The sequence below is a fragment of the Wallemia mellicola genome (assembly GCF_000263375.1).
Source record: "Wallemia mellicola CBS 633.66 unplaced genomic scaffold WALSEscaffold_9, whole genome shotgun sequence".
Taxonomy (NCBI): Eukaryota; Fungi; Basidiomycota; class Wallemiomycetes; order Wallemiales; family Wallemiaceae; genus Wallemia; species Wallemia mellicola.
In genome coordinates this window covers 58,490-84,524 of record NW_006531966.1, presented here as the reverse complement: position 1 = coordinate 84,524, position 26,035 = coordinate 58,490, and the positions used below count along the sequence as shown (strand labels likewise).

General features: G+C 39.5%; 20 protein-coding genes across 20 annotated transcripts; 8 read left to right on the top strand and 12 right to left on the bottom strand.

The window, feature by feature from the left end:
- Positions 1-1,996, top strand: WALSEDRAFT_32513 (hypothetical protein). Its single transcript, XM_006958233.1, has 9 exons — positions 1-210; positions 251-375; positions 423-471; positions 516-620; positions 673-728; positions 782-791; positions 840-1,032; positions 1,079-1,153; positions 1,202-1,996. Exons 1-9 carry the CDS (start codon positions 26-28, stop codon positions 1,901-1,903), a joined length of 1,500 nt encoding a protein of 499 aa, XP_006958295.1. The 5' UTR covers positions 1-25; the 3' UTR covers positions 1,904-1,996.
- Positions 1,997-2,002: 6 nt separating this feature from the next.
- On the bottom strand, positions 2,003-3,623 carry WALSEDRAFT_60338 (Pkinase-domain-containing protein). Its single transcript, XM_006958232.1, has 2 exons — positions 3,278-3,623; positions 2,003-3,228 (listed from the first exon to the last, which is right to left on the bottom strand). The coding sequence occupies exons 1-2, from the start codon at positions 3,503-3,505 to the stop codon at positions 2,272-2,274; spliced, it is 1,185 nt and encodes a 394-aa protein (XP_006958294.1). The 5' UTR covers positions 3,506-3,623; the 3' UTR covers positions 2,003-2,271.
- Positions 3,624-3,975: 352 nt separating this feature from the next.
- On the top strand, positions 3,976-6,186 carry WALSEDRAFT_60337 (AAA-domain-containing protein). The gene has a single exon (XM_006958231.1). The coding sequence runs from the start codon at positions 3,991-3,993 to the stop codon at positions 6,103-6,105; it is 2,115 nt and encodes a 704-aa protein (XP_006958293.1). The 5' UTR covers positions 3,976-3,990; the 3' UTR covers positions 6,106-6,186.
- Positions 6,186-6,999, bottom strand: WALSEDRAFT_38172 (hypothetical protein; the record flags this gene model as incomplete). The annotated part of the gene is made up of 1 exon (XM_006958230.1): positions 6,186-6,999. A coding segment is annotated over exon 1 (477 nt), but the record flags the coding sequence as incomplete, so codon positions are not given.
- On the bottom strand, positions 6,657-6,968 carry WALSEDRAFT_18648 (hypothetical protein; the record flags this gene model as incomplete). Its single annotated transcript, XM_006958186.1, has 1 exon — positions 6,657-6,968. One exon carries the CDS (start codon positions 6,966-6,968, stop codon positions 6,657-6,659), a length of 312 nt encoding a protein of 103 aa, XP_006958248.1.
- WALSEDRAFT_38169 (TPR-like protein) lies at positions 6,973-9,029 on the top strand (the record flags this gene model as incomplete). Its single annotated transcript, XM_006958229.1, has 2 exons — positions 6,973-7,934; positions 7,980-9,029. 2 exons carry the CDS (start codon positions 6,973-6,975, stop codon positions 8,983-8,985), a joined length of 1,968 nt encoding a protein of 655 aa, XP_006958291.1. The 3' UTR covers positions 8,986-9,029.
- A 708-nt stretch (positions 9,030-9,737) lies between these two features.
- Positions 9,738-10,522, bottom strand: WALSEDRAFT_60336 (GRIM-19). The gene is made up of 3 exons (XM_006958228.1): positions 10,476-10,522; positions 10,279-10,428; positions 9,738-10,230 (listed from the first exon to the last, which is right to left on the bottom strand). Exons 1-3 carry the CDS (start codon positions 10,496-10,498, stop codon positions 10,029-10,031), a joined length of 375 nt encoding a protein of 124 aa, XP_006958290.1. The 5' UTR covers positions 10,499-10,522; the 3' UTR covers positions 9,738-10,028.
- Positions 10,523-10,558: 36 nt separating this feature from the next.
- Positions 10,559-12,185, bottom strand: WALSEDRAFT_64213 (WD40 repeat-like protein; the record flags this gene model as incomplete). The annotated part of the gene is made up of 8 exons (XM_006958227.1): positions 10,559-11,022; positions 11,069-11,223; positions 11,277-11,341; positions 11,385-11,484; positions 11,532-11,657; positions 11,703-11,843; positions 11,888-12,092; positions 12,137-12,185. The coding sequence occupies 8 exons, from the start codon at positions 12,183-12,185 to the stop codon at positions 10,559-10,561; spliced, it is 1,305 nt and encodes a 434-aa protein (XP_006958289.1).
- WALSEDRAFT_68866 (glucosamine-6-phosphate isomeras-like protein) lies at positions 12,164-13,241 on the bottom strand. The gene is made up of 3 exons (XM_006958226.1): positions 13,149-13,241; positions 12,842-13,098; positions 12,164-12,793 (listed from the first exon to the last, which is right to left on the bottom strand). Exons 1-3 carry the CDS (start codon positions 13,191-13,193, stop codon positions 12,226-12,228), a joined length of 870 nt encoding a protein of 289 aa, XP_006958288.1. The 5' UTR covers positions 13,194-13,241; the 3' UTR covers positions 12,164-12,225.
- An 89-nt stretch (positions 13,242-13,330) lies between these two features.
- WALSEDRAFT_60335 (Metallo-dependent hydrolase) lies at positions 13,331-15,385 on the top strand. Its single transcript, XM_006958225.1, has 4 exons — positions 13,331-13,396; positions 13,445-13,774; positions 13,820-15,315; positions 15,364-15,385. Exons 1-3 carry the CDS (start codon positions 13,346-13,348, stop codon positions 14,693-14,695), a joined length of 1,257 nt encoding a protein of 418 aa, XP_006958287.1. The 5' UTR covers positions 13,331-13,345; the 3' UTR covers positions 14,696-15,315; positions 15,364-15,385.
- WALSEDRAFT_51343 (phosphoribosylglycinamide formyltransferase) lies at positions 14,702-15,397 on the bottom strand (the record flags this gene model as incomplete). Its single annotated transcript, XM_006958224.1, has 2 exons — positions 14,702-15,315; positions 15,364-15,397. The coding sequence occupies 2 exons, from the start codon at positions 15,395-15,397 to the stop codon at positions 14,702-14,704; spliced, it is 648 nt and encodes a 215-aa protein (XP_006958286.1).
- A 15-nt stretch (positions 15,398-15,412) lies between these two features.
- On the top strand, positions 15,413-17,118 carry WALSEDRAFT_38152 (defender against death DAD protein). Its single transcript, XM_006958223.1, has 3 exons — positions 15,413-15,594; positions 15,641-15,739; positions 15,788-17,118. Exons 1-3 carry the CDS (start codon positions 15,419-15,421, stop codon positions 15,852-15,854), a joined length of 342 nt encoding a protein of 113 aa, XP_006958285.1. The 5' UTR covers positions 15,413-15,418; the 3' UTR covers positions 15,855-17,118.
- WALSEDRAFT_60334 (putative isocitrate dehydrogenase) lies at positions 15,839-17,118 on the bottom strand. Its single transcript, XM_006958222.1, has 3 exons — positions 17,021-17,118; positions 16,927-16,973; positions 15,839-16,878 (listed from the first exon to the last, which is right to left on the bottom strand). Exons 1-3 carry the CDS (start codon positions 17,058-17,060, stop codon positions 15,874-15,876), a joined length of 1,092 nt encoding a protein of 363 aa, XP_006958284.1. The 5' UTR covers positions 17,061-17,118; the 3' UTR covers positions 15,839-15,873.
- On the bottom strand, positions 17,101-18,475 carry WALSEDRAFT_60333 (S-adenosyl-L-methionine-dependent methyltransferase). Its single transcript, XM_006958221.1, has 3 exons — positions 17,993-18,475; positions 17,344-17,948; positions 17,101-17,294 (listed from the first exon to the last, which is right to left on the bottom strand). The coding sequence occupies exons 1-3, from the start codon at positions 18,387-18,389 to the stop codon at positions 17,181-17,183; spliced, it is 1,116 nt and encodes a 371-aa protein (XP_006958283.1). The 5' UTR covers positions 18,390-18,475; the 3' UTR covers positions 17,101-17,180.
- Positions 18,406-19,474, top strand: WALSEDRAFT_60332 (hypothetical protein). The gene is made up of 5 exons (XM_006958220.1): positions 18,406-18,589; positions 18,637-18,706; positions 18,750-18,822; positions 18,869-19,017; positions 19,066-19,474. Exons 1-5 carry the CDS (start codon positions 18,413-18,415, stop codon positions 19,278-19,280), a joined length of 684 nt encoding a protein of 227 aa, XP_006958282.1. The 5' UTR covers positions 18,406-18,412; the 3' UTR covers positions 19,281-19,474.
- A 181-nt stretch (positions 19,475-19,655) lies between these two features.
- WALSEDRAFT_38134 (hypothetical protein) lies at positions 19,656-21,997 on the bottom strand (the record flags this gene model as incomplete). The annotated part of the gene is made up of 5 exons (XM_006958219.1): positions 21,234-21,997; positions 20,516-21,191; positions 20,371-20,471; positions 20,240-20,328; positions 19,656-20,194 (listed from the first exon to the last, which is right to left on the bottom strand). Coding segments are annotated over exons 1-5 (2,040 nt in total), but the record flags the coding sequence as incomplete, so codon positions are not given.
- Positions 21,998-22,493: 496 nt separating this feature from the next.
- On the bottom strand, positions 22,494-23,076 carry WALSEDRAFT_60324 (TFIID-18kDa-domain-containing protein). Its single transcript, XM_006958218.1, has 2 exons — positions 23,020-23,076; positions 22,494-22,972 (listed from the first exon to the last, which is right to left on the bottom strand). Exons 1-2 carry the CDS (start codon positions 23,042-23,044, stop codon positions 22,650-22,652), a joined length of 348 nt encoding a protein of 115 aa, XP_006958280.1. The 5' UTR covers positions 23,045-23,076; the 3' UTR covers positions 22,494-22,649.
- A 16-nt stretch (positions 23,077-23,092) lies between these two features.
- WALSEDRAFT_32497 (methionine sulfoxide reductase A) lies at positions 23,093-23,951 on the top strand. Its single transcript, XM_006958217.1, has 4 exons — positions 23,093-23,259; positions 23,308-23,426; positions 23,474-23,545; positions 23,591-23,951. Exons 1-4 carry the CDS (start codon positions 23,132-23,134, stop codon positions 23,878-23,880), a joined length of 609 nt encoding a protein of 202 aa, XP_006958279.1. The 5' UTR covers positions 23,093-23,131; the 3' UTR covers positions 23,881-23,951.
- Positions 23,905-24,532, top strand: WALSEDRAFT_64203 (UPF0172-domain-containing protein; the record flags this gene model as incomplete). The annotated part of the gene is made up of 5 exons (XM_006958216.1): positions 23,905-23,950; positions 24,000-24,071; positions 24,119-24,183; positions 24,230-24,432; positions 24,481-24,532. The coding sequence occupies 5 exons, from the start codon at positions 23,905-23,907 to the stop codon at positions 24,530-24,532; spliced, it is 438 nt and encodes a 145-aa protein (XP_006958278.1).
- A 146-nt stretch (positions 24,533-24,678) lies between these two features.
- On the bottom strand, positions 24,679-25,994 carry WALSEDRAFT_38133 (P-loop containing nucleoside triphosphate hydrolase protein; the record flags this gene model as incomplete). Its single annotated transcript, XM_006958215.1, has 3 exons — positions 25,496-25,994; positions 24,952-25,451; positions 24,679-24,907 (listed from the first exon to the last, which is right to left on the bottom strand). Coding segments are annotated over exons 1-3 (1,062 nt in total), but the record flags the coding sequence as incomplete, so codon positions are not given.
- Positions 25,995-26,035: the final 41 nt, after the last annotated feature.

Here is a 26,035-nt window from a genome sequence, read left to right as displayed (position 1 = left end):
ACCCAAAGCTCCTCTTAAAGAAGGTATGAGAGAAGGAACAGTCAAGCAACCGCTGCGTGCAAAGTACATATCGCATCAATTAGAAGAAGGACACTGGGTATCAGCCTACGCACCGGACGATGTTATTAGAGTAAGAGGACGTAAACCGTATCACAACTGGGGAGACAGAGCACCGTGGCCAACCTGCTACTCACTCCAGGCTATCGAAATGTAAGTGTCTTCTTGTGAGCGAATTTACTAACAAAAGAAGGGACCAAATGTGGCACAACACTCTAAAGAGCTATCGCGGTGGCCAGAATATCATGAGAGTACCACTAAATAGCTCACAATCAGCTGGACGTCCTCCCGATCGCCCATTTCGGGTACTCGATATCGGTCTGTAGAGAATAGAATAAAAGAAGCTATGCTAACAATTTATACAGGATGCGGTACAGGTACTTGGTGTTTAGAGATGTCCCAAATTTGGAAAGAGTAAGCGAGAGCTCTTATATACACGCCTATTAAAGCTCTACAAGCGCAGAAATATGGGGAATGGATCTCGTACCAATACAACCAAATCCTGAATATTTTAGACCAGATTATACTGTAGCCGATCGAGTAAATTGGTTGATAGCCAGTTTGTCCGTGCGCATCCGTCATATTATATCACTTGCTAATAAACTCCTCTTACAGTCTAGATAAATGGCCATTCGAGGATCAATCATTTGATTTTATACATATGCGATTTGGTAAGTTTTTGAATTACTTCGATGACGTCGATTAGTGTCTGACAATATAAAAGTCAGCTTAGGGTGCGTCTTTAAGGTTATTTACATCATCATCTCTAATATGTGAGATAGCATACCCGAAGTACAGTTTTATCACGTATTCGATGAAGCTTTTAGAGTACTCAAACCTGAGGGACATCTAGAAATATATGAACGAACATACCAATTCGCCGCCGGACACACACCTATACCAATATCCAACCCGGAGATGGCACCGCCAAAGGAGAAGCATTCATATACCGAATTAGAGCGATTATACGAGGAGGTGAGTTATTGAGTTTACTTTTGTCAACCTGTTAAGACAGCCGAAGGTGCTCACAGCACATACAATAAATAGCAGTCCTCTTTCAATCATTGCATCTGCTATTGTTCTTTATGACGCGAAGGTTGGTAATGGTTTTGCTTAAGTAACGCGATTAACATTGGAAAAATAGAACATAGTACAATCACCTGTTATTAGGGGAACATTTCCAGCTCTATCTTTCAAGCCTGAACGAACTTCAGATTATCATGATCCAGACTATGAACCATCGATCAAGAAGTCAAACGTTGAGCAATTTATGAACACTGTTACGACAACCATAGAGTCATTAAACCCATATGAACGTGATTATAGGTTCAGGATGATACTACAGTCACTCTCGACAATGATTTCAGAATCATCTGACTGGCTGTGGGATGAATACCTCACCAAAGTTGTAGGATTAAGTGAAGAGCATGGTCTATTTAAGGGATTAAATAACGTAACCATGTCTAGAAGTAATGAAGAAAACTCTAACAGTGGTGTTCCTAATGGTACACCAATACAATCAAGGCGTAACTCATTATCAACCAACGTAGTATTGAACGCACCACCACCAGCTGAGACAAATATACCAATAGCTTGGTCAAACAAGGACAAATTTGACGCAGAAGTTAAAGAATGGTCTTCTGATCTCAATAGACGTGCTTCACCTGATAAATTTCTCGAATTGATTTTTGGTTGGGGAGATGGAAGGGAAGAAGATTTCTGTCCAGGTGGACGAAAACTTGTTGGTGCTAAGACATGGTCAAATGAAAGGAAATTGGAATGTGAATCCGCTGATGATAAACTAGGAATATGGCAAATGTGCGGGTTCAGAATACAAAAGAGTTGAATGGAATTTAACTCTATATATACCACTTTAGCGATCTTAATATTTTTATAATTACATTTTTATGACATGAATGACATGAATTTTTACGTAAAAAGGATAGTTAAACGAAACAAATATGTATTTTTAAAGACTGAAGATAGACAATAAAGGAAGTAAAATTGATTTCTTGAAAGAAATAAGAACTAATAAATTCGTTATATTGGTCGAGACATTGATAGGTTCTTTGCTTCACATTTAAAAACACTTAACTTAATAGGAAGAAAAGGTAAAATTACTCTGTGTGTTGAATATACATGCGGGAAGGAAACTTGAATTGATTATGATCATGAAGTATGCAATGATTAAAAAAGAAGTTAAATCTTTTTCACTTAGTCAATTGATAAACGCATTTGATCATGTGGTATAGGTTTAAAGTTATCTAAATCTATACCTGATTGAGATAAGAGGATAGATTTAGCGAAATCTGGAACTAATTTGTTATTTAATTCAGGTTTAAGTGATAATTCTTCCTTCGTGAAATTAAATAATTGCGGAAATTGAGCACCATTTGGTAACTTTGCATCTTTTTGTCTTAATTCATCAAAGAATGGATGACACATTGCATCAATTGCCGTTAATCTTTGTTCAGGTGTATATTGAAGTAAATTTGTTATTAAGTCTATGCTATCTTGTGGAGTTCTTGGTCTAAAGACTTTAGTGAATGGATGTGGTTTTATTTGAGGGAATTTATGTTCCATGTAATTTGGATTCATAGTTTTAATTTGATCTTTAGTTGGTGTACCGAGAACTTTAATAATTTCAACAAGTTGATCAATACCTGATTCACCAGGGAAGAGCGGTTGACCGAGCATGAGTTCAGCCATAACACAACCAGTTGACCAAATATCAATAGCAGTCGTGTAATTCGTAGCGCCAAAGATTAATTCCGGAGCTCTGTAATACCTTGAGCAAATGTAGCTGACATTTGGCTCTCCGGGAACAAGAATCTTTGCAGAACCGAAGTCACAAAGTTTGAGCTCTGCAGTTGACATATTTAAAAGGAGGTTTTGAGGTTTGATGTCTCTATGACATATGCCAGAAGAGTGAATGTACGCCAAAGAGCGTAAAAGTTGATACATGTAGAGCTTTACGTGTATCATTGGCATTGTTTGCTTCAATTTGGCGTAATGTCTGCTAGCCCTGTAGACAGTTTCTGGTACGAATTCGAGTACGAGGTTGAGGTAAACTTCATCTCTACCTGGTTTGTCGCCTGAAGAGTAAAAGAATGCCTTTAAATTGACGACATTAGGATGGTTTACTATACGCATAATCTGGAGTTCTCTGTTCTGTGGAATGATGTGAGAAATGACGGAAAAAATACGAGTAAGTACAAACCTTGAAACGCTTGTCTTGGAGAACCTTCTTGACAGCTATTTCCTCCTCTCTTGGTGAAATTAATTTAGCAGAGAATACGATCCCAAATGAACCATTTCCAACGACTTTGCAATTAGTATAAGAGATCTCTACGTTGTCCCCTGATTTACCATCAGACGCTTGCACCTTAATAACTCTATGCGGCTCATCTATCGTATTAGACTTGTTAAATGGCGTTGCTGATGACATTTTCAATTTGGTTGTTATTCAAAAAGAGAATGTGAAGGAAAAAAGAGATATTTTTCGCCCTAGTACTACTTAATAGGTGTATATATATTATTGTTATCTATCTCTTACTATCTACGCTTTTGGCCCCTTTCGTAGAGAATGACCATCTCTGACGTAGCGTAGCATACATCACGTGTACACTTCAAATCTAAATTGACGTAAATTACGCTGATATTATGATAACTACATATAAATTAAATATACAGATCTATTCTTCTAGCTTAATCTCTGAGTCCAGTATACATTTTAAGTAATCACATTCAGTGGCGCATATAGATCAAACATTGTATTACTTTATGAATGAATTTATTAGATATCATCAAATAACTCACTAATTCTTCTTTATCTCTGACTGTCATTTTTGATAAGCAAGAAATGAGCGGTGTGAGTATTTTCTACGAATTATAGGGATATCATTAATGTAACTACAGTCACTCAATCGTTCTATGCAGGATTTATGGTCTCAATCGAGAACGAGAGTTGCTACACCACCTCAGGGTTCAGCAGCCCATGCAGCCGCACAGGCGGTAGAGGCAGCTGCTCAGGCCGAAGTTGGTGTTCACAAGCCAGCACCTGTTGAAGAAACCCCTCCTGAGGCTCAATCAGAAGAAGCTGTGAAAAGAGAAGACATCGACGGACAGTCAAAAAAGCGCAAAAAGACATCCAAGGAGGTATCAACAAAGCGTGCGCGTCCAACAACATCATCTCATAAAAATGTCGATAAAACTCCACCTACCGCTCGTTTAGCTGATTTAGGTGGTGTATCCGAATGTGTAGAGAGAATGCTCGAATTGGTTGCGATGCCATTAAGCCATCCAGAGGTTTACTTACACACTGGTGTACAACCGCCACGTGGTGTTCTTCTCCATGGTCCTCCTGGTTGTGGTAAGACACTTCTAGCTAACGCGATAGCGGGTGAAATGGGCGTACCCTTCCTCTCAATATCCGCACCATCAGTCGTTAGTGGAATGTCAGGTGAATCTGAGAAAACCATCAGGGATACATTTGAAGATGCCATTCAATCAGCTCCTTGTTTACTTTTCATTGATGAAATCGACGCTATAACCCCAAAACGTGAGAACGCACAGAGGGAAATGGAAAGGAGAATAGTTGCACAATTACTCACATGTATAGATGATATAAGTTGGGACAAAACGGACAACAAACCGGTAATTATCATTGGTGCAACGAACCGTCCTGATAGTTTAGACCCGGCTTTGAGACGTGCAGGTAGATTTGACCATGAAATAAGTATGGGAGTACCTGACGATAAGTCTCGCGAGCAAATTCTTAAAGTACTTTGTGGAAGACTGAAACTCAGTGGTGATTTCGACTTCAAATATCTCGCCAAAGCGACACCTGGTTATGTAGGTGCGGACTTGAGTGCGCTCACAGGTGCTGCGGGAGTAATAGCCGTCAAACGTATATTTAAGCAGCTTGCTGATGATAACCAAGATTCCCAGATGAGCGAAGTTGGTCAATTAGAAGGTCAAGCAGAGGATCAAGTAGAAGGCCAAATGTCATCACTCCAGACGCTTGCCGCGCACTTACCTAAAGAATCAACGATCGCCCATTTCCTCCTTAACCACCCTAACCCACTTTCGGAAACCCAATTGGAGAGACTCGCGATTGAGGCTCAAGATTTCGAGAAGGCACTCAAGGTTGTCCAACCATCTAGCAAACGTGAGGGCTTTGCCACCGTACCTGATGTGACATGGGGTGATATTGGTGCACTTCATGAAATTAGAGATGAACTTCATATGGCTATAGTCCAACCTATCAGACATCCTGAACTTTTTGCAGTCGTAGGTATAAATGCGCCATGCGGTGTATTACTTTGGGGACCACCTGGATGTGGTAAAACGCTTCTCGCAAAAGCCGTCGCAAATGAATCACGCGCAAATTTTATATCTGTTAAAGGTCCTGAATTACTCAATAAGTACGTCGGTGAATCTGAAAGAGCAATCAGACAAGTGTTCAATAGAGCAAGAGCATCTTCACCCTGTGTAATTTTCTTTGATGAGTTGGATGCCTTGGTTCCAAGACGTGATGACAATTTGAGTGAAAGTTCAGCGAGGGTTGTTAACACTCTTCTCACAGAATTGGATGGCTTAGAAAGTCGTAAGCAAGTCTTTGTTATTGGAGCTACCAACAGACCTGATATAATTGATCCTGCTATGGTTAGACCAGGTAGATTGGATAAACTACTCTATGTAGACCTTCCATCAGCAGAAGAAAGAGTCCAAGTTGTGAGAACATTATCATCGAAGACACCTATCAATGAAAAAGAGATGGATATTGTTTGTGAAGTTATTCAGTCAGAGAAATGCTCAGGATTCTCCGGTGCAGATTTGGCATCATTAGTGAGAGAATCAGCAGTTGTTGCATTACGAGAGTCATTAGTAAATGAAACATCAAACGTTGTTATAGAAAGTCGACACTTTTTGAAAGCATTAGAGAAAGTTACACCATCAGTTAGTATATCACAAGTTAAAAAGTACGATAATCTTCGGGCGAAGTTAATGGGTTTACCAGGAAAATCAACAAGTAAGAATGAATAGAGAATGTTTTTTTTACAATAGATTGTTATTATTTATGCGAGAATAATTTTGATAAGCAGACTGAATATTGTGATTGTGTAGAACATTTGCTTGTTGACTCGATTGATTAGTTGTAAATGGTGAAGAAGTTGGTATATGGAAGGTCTCGGTTGTTGATGAATTGAGGGTGAGTTGATGCTCTTGGTGTTCGATTGAAAGTTGGATGATGTGATGTATAATATCAACAGCGATAATGTCTAATAAAGATATAATAGTTTCGTCTACATCTCCGAGTTTTAGGGTGTCTTTAATTGAAGTTGCTAACAGAGGGGTGTAGGTGAAGCCATTGGACTGTCTATTGAATAGTTCCCAATGGAGGGAGTAATTTTGGGCATCGAGGAGGAAGTCTAAAAGTCGTTGTTGTCTTGCTTTGTTATGTCGATTGAAAAAGACTAAATTATTTATTTCTAGATTTGTTTTATTGATCGTGTATCTTAATTGATTGTATAGAATATCATTCAAAACATCCAAACTGGTGAGTTTGTAATCAAACTCATTCTGTATATAATCGATTAACATCCTTTAATGAGTAAATGTCTCTTTAAAGCGTCTTTTCTAGAAAATGTTTTGCCGCAATTGCAAGTATAAGATTTAATCAACAGATGGATATTTTGATGTCTCTTCAGGTCGTAATTTCTGCTAAACTGCTGATCACAAATTGAACACTTAAATTCACGACTGGTTGACTGGCAATTCGCTTGGCCACTAGATCTAAATATGTGCTTATTAACTGGTTCGTTGTAGTAATAGATTGATTTTTTGTTTTTGTTGTCCAAATTATGATTCAATTTATAATTCTGCAAATCACTCGTTAATTCATACATCCATATGAACACACCAGTTAAATCGAATAAACCAACAAATCAATTCTTAAATTCACCAACAGTAAAAAAATTATTTAATAGTCCAAATTGTTCTATTTTAAGCGCGTCACCCCAGATAAATAATAAATACTTCGATTTAGACTTAGATAATGACGATTTAGATATTCTTGAAACTAATAATGATGAAACTTCTTTAATTGATAAACTAAGGTTATGGAGACATGACGCTATGATGCAGCATTTATACACCACAGCTCAATTCTGGGCAGACAAGTGTCTTCATTTGACTAAAGATCCAAATGATGCGTTTTGGTTAGCCCAGATTTACTTTTATCAACATAGTTACTTAAGAGCTTTGAACCTATTAACTAAACCGTTCATTATTGATGATGATACTCCGGTTAGATTATATCAAATTTCTGTCTTTTGTAGATACCTTACTGCACAATGTCAAGTTAAACTGGATAAGTGGAATGAAGCCTTAGAGCTATTAGGTGATCAAAACCCATTCAAAAATCATCAACAGCATGGTACAAATGTTAAGTCTTCAGATGGTGGTATCAAAATTGAGTCATCGTTATGTCATTTGCGAGGTTTGATTCACCTTCAATTGAACTCAACCGAGAGAGCGAAACAATCATTCATTGAAGCTCTCAGTTTGGATGTCAAAAACTACGATTCTTTCGTTAAATTAGTCGGTGGTGCTATGCTTACAGATGATGAAGAGTGGCATTTCGTCCAACGTTTACAATATAAAGAGCAAATTGAACACAATTCAGACTTCATTAAATTAATATATACAACTCAACTTAAAAAGACGAGTCACTCTGCAGAAATTCAAAATGCACGTAATGAATTATCAACTGATTCTTATGGTTTCAAGCAGAATGCTGATATCCTTCAATCACAAGCTGATAGTCTTTATGCTCAATTTAAATTCCAGGACTGTTACAACTTGACGTCGAAGTGAGTTCATTCTAATGTAGTGGACATTCTTTTGACAGTCTTTAGTATTTTAAAACACCACCCTTCGCATCCTTCCACTTTACCTTTACAAATTGCTTGCATGCAACATTTACCAAGTCTACGTCCTTCTTTGTTCTTATTATCGCATGAGTTGGTTGAAACTGATCCAGATTCCGCCATAAGTTGGTACGCTGTTGGCGTTTACTATTATTTAGGTGAAAAATACGTAGATGCTCGTAGATATTTCTCTAAATCAAGTTTAATGGATCCACGTTTCGAAGCGGCCTGGATTGGTTTCGCGCATGCATTTGCTATGGAAGGTGAACACGATCAAGCTATCACCGCATACAGCACCTGTAGTCGTTTGTTCCCTGGTACACATCTACCTTTACTTTATATAGGTATGCAACATATCCAACTAGCAAACAACAATCTCGCTAGTAACTTCCTTCAAGGCAGTTTATCGATTTGTGATCAAGATCCACTTATTTGGCATGAAAGTGCCGTCGTTGCTTATTATAATCAAGAATATGAAAAATCGATTGTTTTGTTCAACAAAACACTAACACTTATCGGAGATAACACTGATAAATCCTGGTATTCAACTCATTTAGGATTAGGTCAAGCTTATAGAAAAACAAGACAATACAATAATTCTAAAGATCAACTACTAAAGGCGTTAGATTTGAATCCAAATTGCGTAGTTGCATTAAGTACACTCGGTATTATTCATAATTATCTCGATGAAATAGAAGAAAGCATTGAAATATACCATAAGTCATTATCTATACAACCTGGGGATGCTATGACGACAGAGTTATTAAAATTAGCAGTCAACAGTAACTTGAACATAACATCTGCTAACAACTTCAAAAGATTACCATCAGCATTTACAAAACCAACTAATAACATTGAATATCTCGATAAATCTCAACAACATACAATTAGTATGGTTGATGATAGTTCAATAATTGATAACACAAATAGTAATATTGATATCACAGCTAATGAAACAATTGAACAAGATGAAGAGAGTATGCTTATTGAATAAATTATTAAATTATTTATCTACTTGTACATTATTAGCTCTTGCTTCAGCTTTACGTTGATCTTTCTGCCGTCTCTTTACACCTCTATTCTTTGTCTTTATTGGTGGTGGTATTTGCTTAGTTTCCTCTGTCAATTCTTCATCAGGTGGACAATCAGGTAAACGGATAACGACCTTGAGAGCAGATTGTGAGCGTGTCTCACGTGATATATCCTCTTCCTATGTGAATAATGTGTCAGATGTAAGTAAAAGGGTGATAGGAATAATAACGAACTTTATCAGAAGGTATACGCTCATCAACTACGTCCACCGTACGTGTATAGAGTTTGATATCAAGTTCTTGACTAAGTTCAACACGTAAAAGGGATATAACTTGTAAAGCAAATGGAATAGCAGCTGATAGAGCATTGAGTGTAACTTTTAAATGACCATCATCTAAGATAGCTTTTCTTATACGTTTTATATATCCCTGTGGGCTCTTTTTTCTACTTAAATTGATAACATTCATTGATTTAGCTTTAGAAGTGCTAGCTACAGCACTTGCACGCCCAGTAACTGTTATCGCATCTGGTTGTGGTGGTGCTAACTTGCGTATAGTACCCGTTCTAGTAGACTTTGTTGATGACTTATTGAGTTTAATCTTCTTAGTTTCAACTAAACTGTTATCCTCTACTTCAGATTTTCGTTTATTCATTTCAACGTTTATTTTAGACTTCTTCTTGAACGTCAACGTCTACAACGAAGGGTAGAAAAAATGATGACAACAAGATCACGCTGTATGATACAAAAATCCCGGTATATAATAAAGCCAACTACGATGTCAACTGTCGACAGTGCGACAATCCCAGCTGCCTATCAAAAGTCAAAGAAAGCAGACAAGCGTATTGGGTTAATAGATGAATTGATAAGCGAACAAGAGAACAATAAATTACCATCAAACGTTCTAATCAGAAGAGACGGCGGTAGAGCACATAACGACGGTATAAAAACTGATGTCAGGAATGAATTAAAGGGAATAATGAGGAAAATGTAATCAAAATACTAATTTATAGAACATACATTGAAGGTGTATTGTATCTTTTGCCGTTGTAGACGCTCTTACCCACTTCCCAGCCTTTTACATCCTTCATAATTGATTCTTCTCTAGCCAATGCTGCTTTTTCTCTGCGGTAAATATCTCTATCATTTTCTGCCATCAAAAGTGGTACGATGTTTATTCTAGACCATGTTTTTTCACGTTCGAGCTCTCTATATCGTTTGTTAAGAGATGTGCTATATAGTAAGGATAGTACAGACCTCATCTCTAAATTACCCTGTCCAAGCTTGTAGAATCCCCAGGTACAGATACCAAATATCGTACCAAATATCACGGCACCACTTGGTCCTTTGACTGGCAGAGATCTCTTATATTTGATAGCTTCGAATCCACCTGGTGGTGGTAAATCTCTATTTAAATTGTTTATTTTTTATTCTTCTTACTAATAGCAACTCACTGCTTGCCTCTCAAGTAATCCATTTCGAGATCCTGGTTGAAGGTATGAAAGCAGCAAATAAATACATTTTACAATAAATTTTATTATTCTTCATCTTCAACATCACTCAAGTCAGGCGGTGAAGGAAAGAAGTTAATATCGTTATCCTCTTCGTCTTTGAAGTGAGTCTCTATAAACTCCGGCGTAACTACTTCTTGTACTCTAAACTCCTCTGGTATTGTGTCAATATCTATCAGTCCCTCTTCTAGTGGCTCCTTCACCGGTTTGTTATCTTGGTCGACGTATATGTCAAATTCATCCTCTTTCTCCTTATATTGTATATTCGCTTCTAATTCTTCAAATCCAGGCGCGAAAGCCGCCCAGCGTTGCTTGTTGTTAGTTGTCCAGGTTAATATCTGCCCGTGACTATCTATACTAGCCATGTTTGGTTTACTTGGATGCCAAATAACATCATGCAACGGATCTCTTGGTCCCTCAACTACCTTTATGAGTGCACCTGATGTTGACTCCCATATGTATATATAATGCGTAGCTTTATGCCCGCTTCCTGTGATAATTTTCAGTTATATTCTTTTTAGCAATAAAATACGCACCACCAATGATATACTCATTGTCATTAGAAAAGCATACTGCATTCCATTGTGTTTTGTCGATCTCATCCACAAACCTAAACACGGGCTGTACGTCTTTGTCCTCTGAAACCTGAGCAACCCTCACCGTCCTATCTCTTGAAGTACACGCAAGAAGTCTTATTATGTTTTATCAGCTTAAAATAAACGTTCAAAAATAGAGTAACCGTACCTATCACTATTGGATATTGATATCTGCTTTATCGCACCGTTGCACACCCCAGTTTCAGATACAACCTAATGACTGTTAGTTAACAATGTAAGCTTATAATATACTTACATTGAGACTTGGTAGCTCAAACACAATAACACGCCCTTGTGCAGTTCCACCGAAGATATATTGACCATCTGTAGAGAATCTCGCGGTCGTCATCTGTGATCTAATGGAAATGTTAGAAGTGCCCATGTAAGTATTTCACATACATACCTCTGAATGGTATTTCCCTCATCGTCTTCCTCCCACAGCTGTCCTATCTCGGTCTTGACGTGCTTCGATGTCGTCAAATCGACAAGGAATGTCTGTTGAGTTGATAGCGTGACTAGAATAAATTTACTATGTTTGAGTTAGTATATTTCTTAAATTGCAGTATCCACCAACCTTGTAAACGGATGGAAGAAGGCTTCCTGAATCGGAGCATCGAACTTGATAGTAGCAGCACGCTCGCTGGTCTCCATATCCCATACTATACAATTCCAATCTCTGGATGCACTCAATAGAAAGCGAGAATTCTTCGACCAACTAGTATCTGGTTATATTGATAGTCTACACTACAACCTACACACCTGACGGTGGATACAGCTTTCACATGGCCTTCAAAAACCCTCAAAGGAGCTAAAGTGAGCATATCCCATACGTTAACGAAGCCATCAAAGCGTCCACTGGCTAGCAACGCTCCTGTGTATTTTCCACCACGATTATAAGCTATACATGTAGCACCTGCATCAAGCGTGTGCTCTAGCGTTTCTGGTCTATCATTAGCAAATGGATCTGACGCCAAGTCAGCATTCCTGTCTCTGTAGACGATTTCTCACACTTGACAATGATAAGCTCATGGAACGAAGATAAGAATGGAAGATGCATATGTGAAAAAGATAAAAACGTAAAATAAGCAACCAAGTCATTAGAAACGTGGTGATGATGCGTGTATTGATCTCTGCTTTGGTCTAAGTGCCGCATTACCGTATTTAAGTTCTTGTTCTGCTTGAACACTTTCTATACTCTTAAAGTAACGAACAGTACCGACGCGAAGTTCGAGTGTGGCATCTTCATCAGCAACTACCATAGCCCATGGGTGTTGTTGGATTGCACTGACTGTCCACATGTGGTTCATACCTTCTTCGATAGACTTTGCAAGTGCTGGTGCTTTATGCTTGCCTGTGATGAGAATAATAACTTCACGAGCAGACATGACTGTAGCAATACCAACTGTGAGCGCCATTCTTGGTACCTTTTGTATGTCATTGTCGAAAAAGCGCGCATTCGCGACAATGGTGTCATAAGCGAGAGTTTTCATACGTGTGCGTGAAGCGAGTGATGATCCTGGTTCATTGAATGCAATGTGTCCGTCTTCTCCAATTCCGCCCAAGAAGAGATCGATACCACCAACTGATTCGATTAGTTCTTCGTATTTCTCACATTCTTCAACCAGGTTATCTGCTTCACCATTTAAAATATGAGCGTTCTTTGGACTGAATTGTTTGTTAATAATTGTTCTTATTTAGAAAATATTCACCCACTCAATGTCAACTTTGGAGAAAAAATTGTCAAACATAAAAGAATGGTATGATTCAGGGTGTGATTTTGGAATGCCAACATACTCGTCCATGTTAAATGTAATAACGTCCTTGAAAGATACTTTATCGCGCACGTAAAGTTCAATCAATTTGTGATAAACAGGCAGTGGTGAGCTACCAGTTGGCAAACCAAGTACGAAGTTAGGGTGATCTTCTGTTGGTTTAAACTCATTGATACGCTTTGCGATATAAGTTGCTGTCTATAAGATATTAGCAACCCTTTGTTAAGTTTCCGTTTAGACAAACTCACGAATGCACCAACAGAAGATTTATCATCTCTAATAATCAATCTCATTTTTCAAAGTAAATGTTTAACTCCAAGGTCACAGTCACTCGGTTGTCGCTGATAATCTACCGTTACGGCGAAATCGCCATGATAGAGCCCTGTGATGTCACCAATCAGACAACTTTAGCCGCTTTCCCGTTCTCTTCTAGAACAAAACAATTATGAGAGTTTTGAAATTTACAAATTGCTATTTATTACAAGAGGATGACAGCGTAGGTGGTCACTTTCTTTGATATTATACTGGTGCTCATATCTTATAGTTGAAAAAAGGCGACTTGTATGTCGATATTGAGAGAGGTGTCATAATATCTGGTAAAGAGCTATTCTTTACGGCCAAAGAGTATCCAATTGAAGTCATCGATCTTGAAGAAGATATCCTGAGCCCTGGATTGATTGATGTTCAGATAAACGGTGCATACGGCGTTGATTTTAGTCTTTGGCCACCTATCAATACAGAGAATCTCCCACGTGATCAACAGATTGCAGCTTATTTAGCAGGTCTCGATAAAGTTTCCGCTAAAATTGTCGAAACTGGCACAACGTCTTTTTTGCCAACTATAATTACCCAACAGCAGGATTTATATAGAGAGGTAAGTTTCTAACATTATAAATACTTTATTAATAAAGAAATCCAGTTGATTCCACTGCTGGGACCACGTTCTAGTGAAAATTCAGCCCATGTCTTAGGATATCATGCTGAAGGACCATTTATAGCTCATAGTCGCAAAGGTGCACACGCACCACCATTCCTTCTCACAGCCCCTAACGGTGTGAGCTCGATTGAGAGTGTCTATGATAGCCAAACGACCAAACTCGAAACGCCAAACACTGGCATAAAACTACTTACAATGGCACCTGATGTAGAGGGCGTAGCCGAATCTATTGGTGCACTCGCCGCACTCCCAGATGTCGTAATATCGATCGGTCATTCAGATGCAACAGTTGAACTCGCTGCAAAGAGCGTTCGTGACGGTGCGAGATTCATCACACACCTGTTCAATGCTATGCCACAACTACACCATCGCGATCCTGGTGTAATTGGCCTTCTCGGAAATCAAGTCCAACGTCCATTTTACGGTCTGATCGTTGATGGTGTACATGTACACCCTAATGCCGTCAGATTGGCGTACGATGCCCATCCAGATGGATGCATCTTAGTTACGGATGCTATGCCATTGATGGACCCCCACCTTGAAGACGGCATCCACGATTGGAGAGATGGAAGACGGTTACTCAAGCAAGGTCCAAGGTTGTACCTTGAAAACACAAAAACGTTAGCTGGTAGTGCATCATCGTTAGATGAATGCATCAGAAACATGACAGAATTCACCAATTCACCATCCTATGCCAAGGCACTCTCTTGTGCTACGTACCACCCGGCACAACTGTTGCAGCTCAGCAACAAAGGAAACCTCCGAGTTGGATCCGATGCAGATCTTGTCGTCATCAATAGAACGACTGGGGAAGTTAAATCAACGTTTATAAAAGGGAAATGTGTATATGGAAACTAGTAAAAATTAGACATTTAATACTTTTTTCACTCCTTGAACAATAATTTTCCATTCTGTTTCATGTATCCTGTTCTCCATGCTATCTAAGCTATCATCTTCCTTGATTGGTACTTCTGCAATAACGATAGGTTCACCTCTATCGACTTCAGGGATGACATAGTGTACCATACAACCAGTATTCTTGATTTCACCCTTCTTGTAAGCATCATAAGCCCTCTCAATAGCATGAGCTCCATCGAATGCGCCTGGAAGAGCTGGATGAAGGTTGATAATAGGTTTTCCATGTATAGCATTCAAGAAGGTTGGTGATAATATCATCATAAAGCCTGCTAAAACGATCAAATCTGGCTCATAACTGTTAACAATCCGACTGAGTTCAACCTCCCAATCCTGTCTAGTTGAGCCTGGATTACGGTTCATGTATGTCTTCAAAGCTAAGACTTGAGTTGGAATAGCTGGTGTACATCCTTTTGCTCTCTCTAAACCGTATACATTAGATTTACTAGAAATTACAGCCTTGACATTGACACTTTCTGGTAGTTTTTCAGAAGATTTCAAAGGTAACGGTGTGGAAGATTGATGGTGTGGGAGGCTGTCAAGTATAGCCTGTAAGTTAGTGCCTTAGATTGATTTAGTGGAATGATATGCTACGTCTATATTGTACACACCACTGCCTGATATCAAAACTACGATGTTTACCATAATGGATGTTTAAAAGCAACGATGACCTCAACAGTTGAAAAATCTATTAATTCACTAATAAAATCCTATAATGAGAATACGTCAATAAGATATAAGCTATTGGATTCATTTTTGGTTGCTTTATGTATCTCTGCAGTCATCGAGTTCTTATATGCGTTGGCTATCAACAACTCTCCATATAACGCTTTCTTGGGAAGGTTAGTGCGTGATCTACGCAAATAAATCTTCTAATAGCTTTAATAGTTTCATATCGAAAGTCGGTCAGTTCATTCTGACAGTGAACTTGCGGATGCAGACGAACCCGGATAACGCAAAGGAATTTCAACATATATCCCCAGAGAGGTGAGTACTTATCCTGCAATAATATACAATATCTCACATTCACATTAGAGCATTCGCTGACTTCGTTTTTGCTTCACTTGTATTGCACTTCTGCGCTATATCATTTTTAGGTTAAATTTCTATATCATATGCATTTACAAAGCTTTAAGAACGGCATCTTGGACATCGGTTGTGCTTGACTTACCACCAAGGTCTGGTGTTAACATCTTACCTTCCTTCAAGACTTCGTCAACGGCTTTGTAGATTGATGCGGCTGCATCAGAGTATCCCATGTGTTCAATCATCAAAGCTGCTGATCTGATTGATGCGATTGGGTTAGCGATGTTCTTTCCTGCGATATCAGGTGCTGATCCGTGTACAGGTTCACCCATAGCGAATGTGTCGTTAGCGTTAATTGAAGGAACAACACCAAGACTGCCGACCAGAGCTGCTGCACCGTCTGAAATGATATCACCGTAGAGGTTTGGTGCTACACATACGTCGAAGATTTGTGGTTCTCTGAACATTCTGTAGACGAATGAATCAACGAGTTGTTCAACGAGCTTAACTTTGTCAAATCTCTCATCTGACTTGTGAGCAGCCTTGATTGATTCTCTGAAAAGACCATCGGTGACGCTCAATACGTTTGACTTGTGGATAGACCATACGCTTGGCTCTGAGTGTGGTGAACTGCCGCCTGATTGTCTAACCTTATCTCTCTTGAGCGCAATCTCAAATGCAAGTTTACCAATTCTTTCTGAAGCATTTTGGGTAATTTGACGAGTTGCTCTAGCTACCTTTGTTCCGTCAGGTAATCTGTCGAGTTCTTCCTTCTTGATGTAGAGACATTCGGTGTTTTCTCTAACTGTTACCATATCTACTTTTCCGTCAACGGTTGAAACCGGTCTAATGTTGGCGTATAAATCTAAGTGTTTACGGAGTGCAACGATTGGTGAAGAGTATCCAGTAACTTTATGTGAAGGGCTAGAAACACTACCGAACATAGCACCGTCTACGCCAGACTTCATAACCTCAATAGTTTCATCTGGTAAAGCAACACCTGATCTTCTGAAATAGTCAAATCCAGCGTTAAGTGGGATGAACTCTAACTTTGGGAGTGCTTTTCTAGTGGACAATTCTTCAAGAACTCTTTGAGCTGGCTGTATAACGTGTAAGTTTACTATTCAAGTCCTGAAGTATCATCGTACCGGAAGAACTTCGTGTCCAATTCCATCAGCTGGAAGCATACCGAAACCTTTACTTCTTGTCAGCAACCTTACTAGTACGCTATTTTTTACTCACGAAGCGTCTTTGTCGCCAAATTCTTTGCAGCGGATGCCATTTTCTTATCTAAGTTGATCGATGTCAGAGAAAAACAAGTCCGAAAATGCAAAATAAATCTATTTCCCCTAAAACAAAAAAATATTTTATAAATAAACTCAAACGAGAGACAAAACAACCTCTATTGGCTATTTTGTGAAGTGAAAATTTTTGATTTCCATCTAATCTCAAAACGAACGTATCCAGTTTCATCAGCCCTTCCGAGACCCTTTTCGACATCAAAGTAGTCTTCCTTCTGTATGTTTTGTTAGTGGAGTTACTCTTTGAGATCAGAGAAAACGTACATCAATACACAAAGCATCTCCATCAGGTTGGACAAACTTCCCGCTGAAGGCATCCTGAACGCTTTCCTTCATACCAATGTGTGTCCGTCTCAGTGCGATGAGTATATGGAATGTTCCCTCCTTTGATAATAACTCCGAAGCTGCCTTGTGGAGAAGATATGCATGATTTAGGTCATAACATACATCCGCACCATACATTGTGTCAAATTTGCCCAATCCTTTATCCGGTTCTGTCCAATCAAGATGTATGACTGATGTTTTGGTTTCACTTCCATTGTTATGGACATTCTTCCTCAAGTTCTCTATAATGTCGTCAAGATAATCACTTAAGATTATCTCAGTGGTATCTATATAACCCAACTGTTCTATTACTTTCGCTGCTACAATACCGACTAAACCAGTACCTGCACCAACTTCGAGCAATCTAGCACCCGATTTGATACCGAAATATTCTGGATGTCTACATATCAACCTAGATAAATGTACAGCTGCACCCCAAGTTTGTGCGCCCACATCCTGGTGGCCGTTTATCGTTTTATCATGCATGACGATATCAAATCTATCTCTAGAAATAAAAGAGAATGTCCTATCGATAGGACCAGCGGCTTGTAAAGTAAGAGATAGAAAATATCAAGAGATAAACACCTACCGGACATGCCTGCTACACAAGCCAAAGCTGCTGCTGCCATTTCGACGACTCTTTCACGGGTGTTGAACTCCTCTGTACCTTCAACCTCTGCCATCCATTCCTCGCTTATGGCTATAAACCTCGTGAGCCAATTGCTTGACCAGCGACGCTCAAATGTGTCGTCGTCGCTCTCAACTTCGTATTCTACTGGTATATCATGGGCGTATACATTCTTACCATCATCATTCGCCGTTATAGATGACCAGCCTTCAACGCCCTGCGTCGGATTCGAAACTTTGATACCAGCAACTGTAGAAGTGTACAATGCACGGAGATTGTTTATAGCACCTACGAGTTCATTTATAGATGGAACTCTACCAGGTTTTATAATTGGTAGCTCTCTCGACGCAATGAACATCCTCTCCTTGCAACTTCGAAGTGATGAGAGAAGACATAGAAAATGAGGAAATGATTCTACCAGTACCCGATTCAAGTGATGAAGAGACTTCTATAGAACCAGTAGCTTCTCTTCAAAGTGTACAGGTAGCTGGTGTTGATTTGCACCTCCAACATGATAAGACAGAAGGTTGTGGCGGGATGGTTTGGGAATCTGGAAAAGTAGATAAATTGTGATTGATATACACACGCTAGACATTCATTGCTAGGTTCTCACCAGGTATATTACGCAAAAGAAGTTAGCTAGCTATGAGAATACGACAGTGTTGGAACTTGGAGGTAGGTGCTTGGTTATTAGACATACTTTTCTAAATCATACTAGCTGGTACAGGTATTGTTGGTCTCGCACTCTCAAAATTGGTTCCTTCATCAAAAGTATACATCACAGACATACCGTGAGTGTGTACACTGCTTAACAATAACACACTCAGCCATTCTCAGCCAGATCATGCCCTTAATAGAGAAAGGAATACGCATTAATGAGCTAACAAATGCCATACCAGAGACACTTGTATGGGGAGAACGATTACCGAGACTTGATAGTAACCCTAGTGTTCTTCTACTAGCAGATTGCGTATATTATGAACCTTGTGCGTTCATTGAATTCCTTTATTTTCTCAATAGCTAATGAATTACAGCATTTCAACCGCTGGTAGACACGCTAGTGGAACTTACGGATAGATATACCATAAAGGAGATACTCTTTGCTTACAAAAAACGCAGAAGAGCTGATAAGCAGTTCTTCAAGATGCTAGCGAAACGATTCAAATATAACCAAGTTACTGATGATCCAGACGCTGAAATCTACAACAGGGATAGCATATCATTATTCACTTTGGAGAGAAGAATGTAGTTGTAGATTCATACTTTATATTTTCCATTTTCATATGAGGACAACGACGATACTGATAACTCACTCGAATTGACACCCAGAGAAGACAACACACTATCATCCGTCCTTTATTATAATACTGTGTAGTAAAAAAGGTATAGTTTTCCATTATAGATGTCAGCATCTTTTGACACAGATTGTGCAATGAACAAAATACACAGCCTGCTCTAATAAGTGCTATATCTCTGCGCATAACAGCTTTCTCTGGACGACACGTGTCGTTCAGAATATAGTGTCTGCGACTGAGAGTTGAAAAGGCACAAATTCGTGTACTCATTGCAGAAAAAAAAAATCAATTTTTGCAAATAACTACAACTAATACAATCTATTAACTTTCGCGAATGGTTTGCGAGATGCATGCATTGCAAACGGATCTGGGGAGGGCGTCGATCCCTCTCTGGCTTTGAGTCGAGATGCAGACGGACGCTTGCCGAGTGCGCGAGCACGCGCGATAGCTCTGCGAGATCTCTTTATTTGCAGTGCATCGCGCCATGAGTGTAACCACCTCACTAGACAATCTCGCCTGTATATCTGCACTGCTAAGCGAGTGTTACGAGCGCAGGGCAGTTGAGATTTCCACATATCCAAAGTACGTTCCTTTAAACGTCGATTATAGAGCTGTACAGCTGGCAAGGCAGTGGCAGTTTCTTTCCATCTCTCGAATGCCATCCTGAGCATACGCTCGCGACGCAGGATTAGCATCTCTGTTTCAACGGGTTCTAACTCGATTATCTTTATCTGATCGAACCAATCTTCAAAGGCTGTAAAGAGGATCGTTTGTTCTCTCCGCTTGACAAACTCCTCGCACTTCCTGTTGCGTACTACAGTTGCGCGCGTTTGTTTTAGCCATTTGCTGAACAATTCGGCTTGCAATTCTACATAAGGTCAGCGTTGGTCGTCTATATTTGTCAATCACATACTCTTTTTCGTTGCTCCCTCGTGTGACACTGCCAAACTCTCCAAATCCCTGAGAGTATTAACCTTTGAACGCCAGTTCTGGACAACCGATCTTCGGGGCCGTTAGAGATATTACGATAGATATGCTACTCACCTTTTCGTTTTCTGCTTGCTAATTATGTCTGCAGAGTAGATAAGATCTTTACGCTCAATTGTCTTATGTAACCACTGTTGGAGGACGACAGATGTCATTGACTAATATTTATGAGCGGTTTATAAAAAAGGTAGATATTACCCACCTTGTGAATATGCTCTGCCTTAAAGGCATTCTCGCGAACTCTAAGGTCACATAAAACGTTAAATTTGGCCCTCCAGACAGTCCAAGTATTCTGCAAAATATCAAGCTCGTGCTTTTTGATAAGTGCATTCTGTCTCTTTCTACTGAGTGCAAATCTCCAAGTATGGAATGAGTTCTTCTTCTGTATCATCCGTCTAAGAACGTGACCACGTCTATTAAGCAAACGCTTGTTTCTGTAAGCCTTCATCCAGACCTTTAAAGCGTTTTGTTGTACACTTAGATCAGAATATTCTTGAGCTAACCTGCTTTTCTCTTTCAACTCGGCTGTTCTGACTTTCCACTTATCAAAAAGTGACACACCGAGTGTTCTAATCTTGTCGAAATGCAGCGTATCCGCTTTCAAATTGAGCTTCTGTATGTAGGAGACCTTTTGATACCAGTACTGCAAGACTGCTTGACTGAGTGTACGCATATGTCCGAGTTGGAAGTTAAAACACTTCATGGATAACTGCCATTGGTATATTGTTTGCTGTTTCAATCTATTGTTACTATCTTCTATAAAAGCGTCTGAAATTGCGGTATATTTTTGTATTCTGTAAAGCTTTCGTTGCCATCCGTAGAAAGCATTACGTATGGAGGATGCATTGCGCAAAGCGATTGCTGCTTTATTAGTATCACTAGTGATTATTTAGAAGATCTTCAGGGTCAAATTTACCTACTTTTTGTATTTCCAGGTTTCGAATGTTTTGCGTATTATCACAGCGGTGCGATCTTGCTGAAATCCTCTCTCTCTTGTTTGGAGTTCTTTCTGTTGTTTCCAATGGCGGAACATCGTAGCGGCACGTCTCTCATTTACCGTCGTAGCAAATTCAATAACGACACTGTCGAGTGCAAGAAACCCAATAGTGCGCTTTTTCCATGTCCCAAAAGCTACACTCATTAAGTTGTACGAGTATGTCAAGTCTGCTCGCCGTGTCATTGTCAAGTCTCTCCATGTTTGCCAAGATTCTTGTATCAATCTCTTTGCGATGTTTTTGCGGATTGCCGAGAACGTCGATCGTAGTCTCGCTTCCTTCCGATGTCTTGCTCTGTGCTTCAAGTGCGCTCTCCATTTACTGAGAGTAGTACTCATGGTTCTCATTTTATCCTGAGATATGGCAACATGATTCGCGAGAATGACACGTTTAGATAGGGCATGTTCCCATTTCTGGAAGTAGATATTAAGTATTTGGGTGGTCTGGGTAGTTTTAACCTGTTGGTGATTGTGCTGTATCCACCTAAATAGACCAAACCAGACATTGAAGGTTCGTGAAGTGACATTACTACGATGAAAAGAATCGGCCATGAATTCCATCTCACGAAGGACCTTGTTCTCGTCTGCTCGCTGTCTAGCCTCTTCAAGTTCCCTTTTACGCGCCTCTTCAGTGCGTTTCAGTCGTTCTTGCTCTTGTTGACGTCTGATAAGTTCAGCTTGACGAACACGCTTGGTTTGGGCTTGTACACTAGCCAACGCACGTGCTTGAACTGTCGTGGGCACGCGATTACGTTGATTATTATATTGAATTGGAGGGAATTCTTCATCAGTCTGCCTAGCTTCAGCTGCTAGTGCAGCTGTGGATGTAGAACGCGTATCTGAGTGAGTGCTAGCAGATGATCCGCTGGATGAAGATACAGACGCGCTATCTTGGTCGTCGATATCGACTAAAGGGTGAGTTGTATTGTAGTCTGAATTGAGAATGGATTGCCATCTTTCATGCCAATCCTTACCCTTTACGACACCCAACTTTAACAACAAATCGTACAGTTCAACTTCGTCATTCTGGTCGATGCCGTGTGCGTCAAGTACTTGATTGTAAGCGTTAAATAACGCGAGAAAAGAGTGAGAAGAGGGTGGAACTATACTAATAATCTCATCTAATAAATTAATTGTTTGTTTATCTAAATTTGTTATGATGAGAGAAGACTCCATCACGGTTGTTGATCAACTATGACATTACCAAATCTACGTGCGATATTTGCATCCTCAAGGAGCGCACAAGATGAGAGGAGAATCTCTAAGAAAAGCTTCAGAAATTTCATTATTTGGTCAATTAGTTGTACAATTATAGCGTTTACTGCAGCGAGAAGTTACAAGTTCAAGTTGATGGACTAGCAGGGCGTTTTGTGCCCCTGTTTGATTTCACAGCGTCTTGTATGATATCACCTTCATTAAAGGCCGCTCTAGCTCTCTTAATATCTTCCTGCATATACAGCAATTCCTCAACTCTGTTCAACTTCTTAGGATCGTTTCTCAAGACGAATTTAATGTCCTCAATCTTTATTTTACCTCTATTTCCACTAGCCTTTTGCGCTTTGTAGCATATCTCCATTATAAAGTCTATTAATATCTCTTCCAAAACGTTTGTAGCCTCTGGATCTGGGTTGACATCGTCACCGAATGAGTACATTAATGGGCGCACTATTAATTTTATTAGAGATTTAGATAAATCACTTGAGATAACCTACACTCCTTCACAAATTGCCCCTTCATCTGGGTTTTTCGTCTCACATTTTGTGTTTGTTGGGTAGACATGACTGTGTAAGAACAACGATCATCATTAAAAGAATATTGTCACAGATGTCCAGAAAGGTTGAACCTACTATACAAATAGCGAGAGATGCTCTCAACAATCGACTTCAGAAAGTCATAGATAAGCCGGATCCACAGCCAGAGACATCTATCTTCGCTAATGGCTGTTTTTGGGGGTAATTAGAACATATGGAAAAATTAGCGACATCTAACTATTCAAATAGTACAGAGGAATTATTCAGAAAGTATTTCAAGAGTGCTATTATTAACGCCGAAGTCGGTTTTATTGGTGGCGATGATAACGGTGTTGGTAAAGATCCATCCTACAAATTAGTATGCACAGGTTTGTTAGAAACTTTGTACAAAGTTAGTCCTCTCATATTCGTATAGGACAAACCGGTCACGCAGAGGCTTTGTCTTTGACTTGGGACAACCGTCAGGCAAGCTACGAGGAGTTGTTAGGTAATTAATAGCTGATTTCTATAGCATCTTTTGACGTCTTTGTAGATTTCTTCTTCCGTACCCACGATCCAACGCAGGTTGATCGTCAAGGCGCTGATATCGGCACACAATATCGTACTGCACTTTATCCAACTACGGACGATCAATTCAGCATAGCAAACAGAATCAGGGATCAAGTACAGGAGACACACTTCACACCTAAAAGCTCGACAATAGCTACTGTTATACACCCTGTTAACAAGTACAAATGGTGGAAGGCAGAAGACTATCACCAACAGTACCTCCTCAACAATCCAGATGGCTATCAATGCTATACTCATAGGTTGCACTATTAAATTATTTCTTCACGTTGTACATCCATGTCGATAAACGCACAAATCCATTCAAAGATAATCGCACATGCAGGTGAACTATAAATATAAGGATTTTAGCTAGTCAGCTCACTATTAACTAGGCAAATACCCGGAATGTGCTATAAATGGTATCTTGATTGGCAGATTAGATGATAAGAATGTAGAACTAGTTGGTCTGTATGGCAAAATACTCATAGAATATCACTTATGGTACTTACAGACGCTATACCCGTACAACACCTCTGGAACAAGCTATCACCTGTATTGGAAATGGCATTACAACTCGTGAGCTCAATATAGCCCCTTCTGTGACATATCTAAACAACCAAAGGTCGAAATACACGCTAACTCGTTGAACCTACAAATAGTCGGTTTATATGAAGCTTCTGAGCTTATCGATCAACATCCTACGCTGTCTTCCACAACAACACACATACTCAACAAAATAAAGTCAAATGCAAACAACAGTAAACATGTAGTTGGGATAGCTGTAGATAACAGAATTATTCTTAAGGATTCAAAAGAAGCGGGTCTGTTGGTGAGCAGTGGGTTAAATCTATAAATCACAACTAACAACTTTAGACATTCAAGCCTAGCCAGTCACAATCATTCACCAGCTATACCTCAACAATAAGTCCAGTAGATATGCCAAAAATCAAGACATTGTGTAGCCATTTCAACGATTTTGACGACCACCTGGAGAACAACAGCTTAGATTGGCTCAATAATAAAGGATTCACTAGCAAATTGTAATGAAATATATCTATGTTGATTTTATTTGAACATTTTCTTCTTCTATCCACTTTTGCAAGTTCTTTACAGCACCAGCTGGATTTGATTTGTGGAATAACAGATATGCCTGCAATTGCGATGGGGTTACAACGTATTTGCTAACTGTAGCAGCGAATTCATCTGCTAATTTTTCAGTATTTGAATGAAAATTGATAAATAAAGCCCTGGCTTCGGTGTATTCAATAGCCTTGAACTCAACCTTTACGTCTATTCTTCCCTGCAAAAAGTTCAACTGATTTCTACCGATTTAAATACACTCACAGGACGTATCAATGCAGGATCGAGCTTCTCGACGTGGTTTGTTGTAGCAAAGAGCAGCCTTCCTTCTGGTGCAGCAAGTCCATCTATCGCGTTTAGTAAACCAGAGAGTGTAACGCTACTTTCGTTTTCTTTCCTCTCATTACCGTTATCAACACGAGATTTAAATGCCACATCTATATCTTCCAGCAGAAGAACGCAATGGGAAGGTAAGTATCGCATCATGTCTGCTAAACTGCTATCATCAAGATTGAGTGAGAGCATCAGAATGTAGATAGGTAAATTGAGCTCAGAAGCAAGTGCGTGGACTGTTGTACTTTTTCCTGTGCCTGGTATACCATAGAGGAGGTATCCCCTCCTGAAAGGAATACCACGATTTGCAAACCACTCCTCGCTACTCATAAATTCCTTCGCATCATTGAGCAAAAAGTCCTTAGTGTGTCCAGGAAGGAAGAAACTATGCCAAGGTCTATGACTTTTCGTAGTGAGTTGATTCCAGTTGCCTTACGCCAATCAGTGCAAATTTTGTTTCATACGATGAGCTTACCGTACTGATCGCCTAATAAGACCTGTGTTGAATACATATGCTTGGTCTTGTATAATTCACGTGCTTCTCTTATTACATGTTTGACGGGCTCCCATGTGAATCCGAAGAGTGAAACAGTAAGCGATTCTTTTGTAGATGGACCATTGTAAGAGTTAATTTCACGTTGATCCCGCACAAACTTGAGCCATTTCCCTTTGTAGTTTATCCAGCGATCTATACCGGCACTTGCACTGAATATTAAGCTGTCGTCTCCTGCATTCTTCGATGCAGTAACATCATGGCAATCTTTCCAGCTATCCTTACTGAGAAGCCAACAATCCAACCAATCAATCATTGGTTGATTATCTATCCGTACAGTTTGATAGAATATACCTTGGAATTTGTAGTAAACCCATGTGCACAAACGGCGTGTAGTTTCCAAACTAGCGCCAATAAGGATGATACGCAGGCCATCCACTATCTGTGGATGACTTAGTAGCCGCAGTGGCGTTAACGTGGCTCGTGATCGTTCCATTCTAAGGAGATATTCTTTATCTCGAA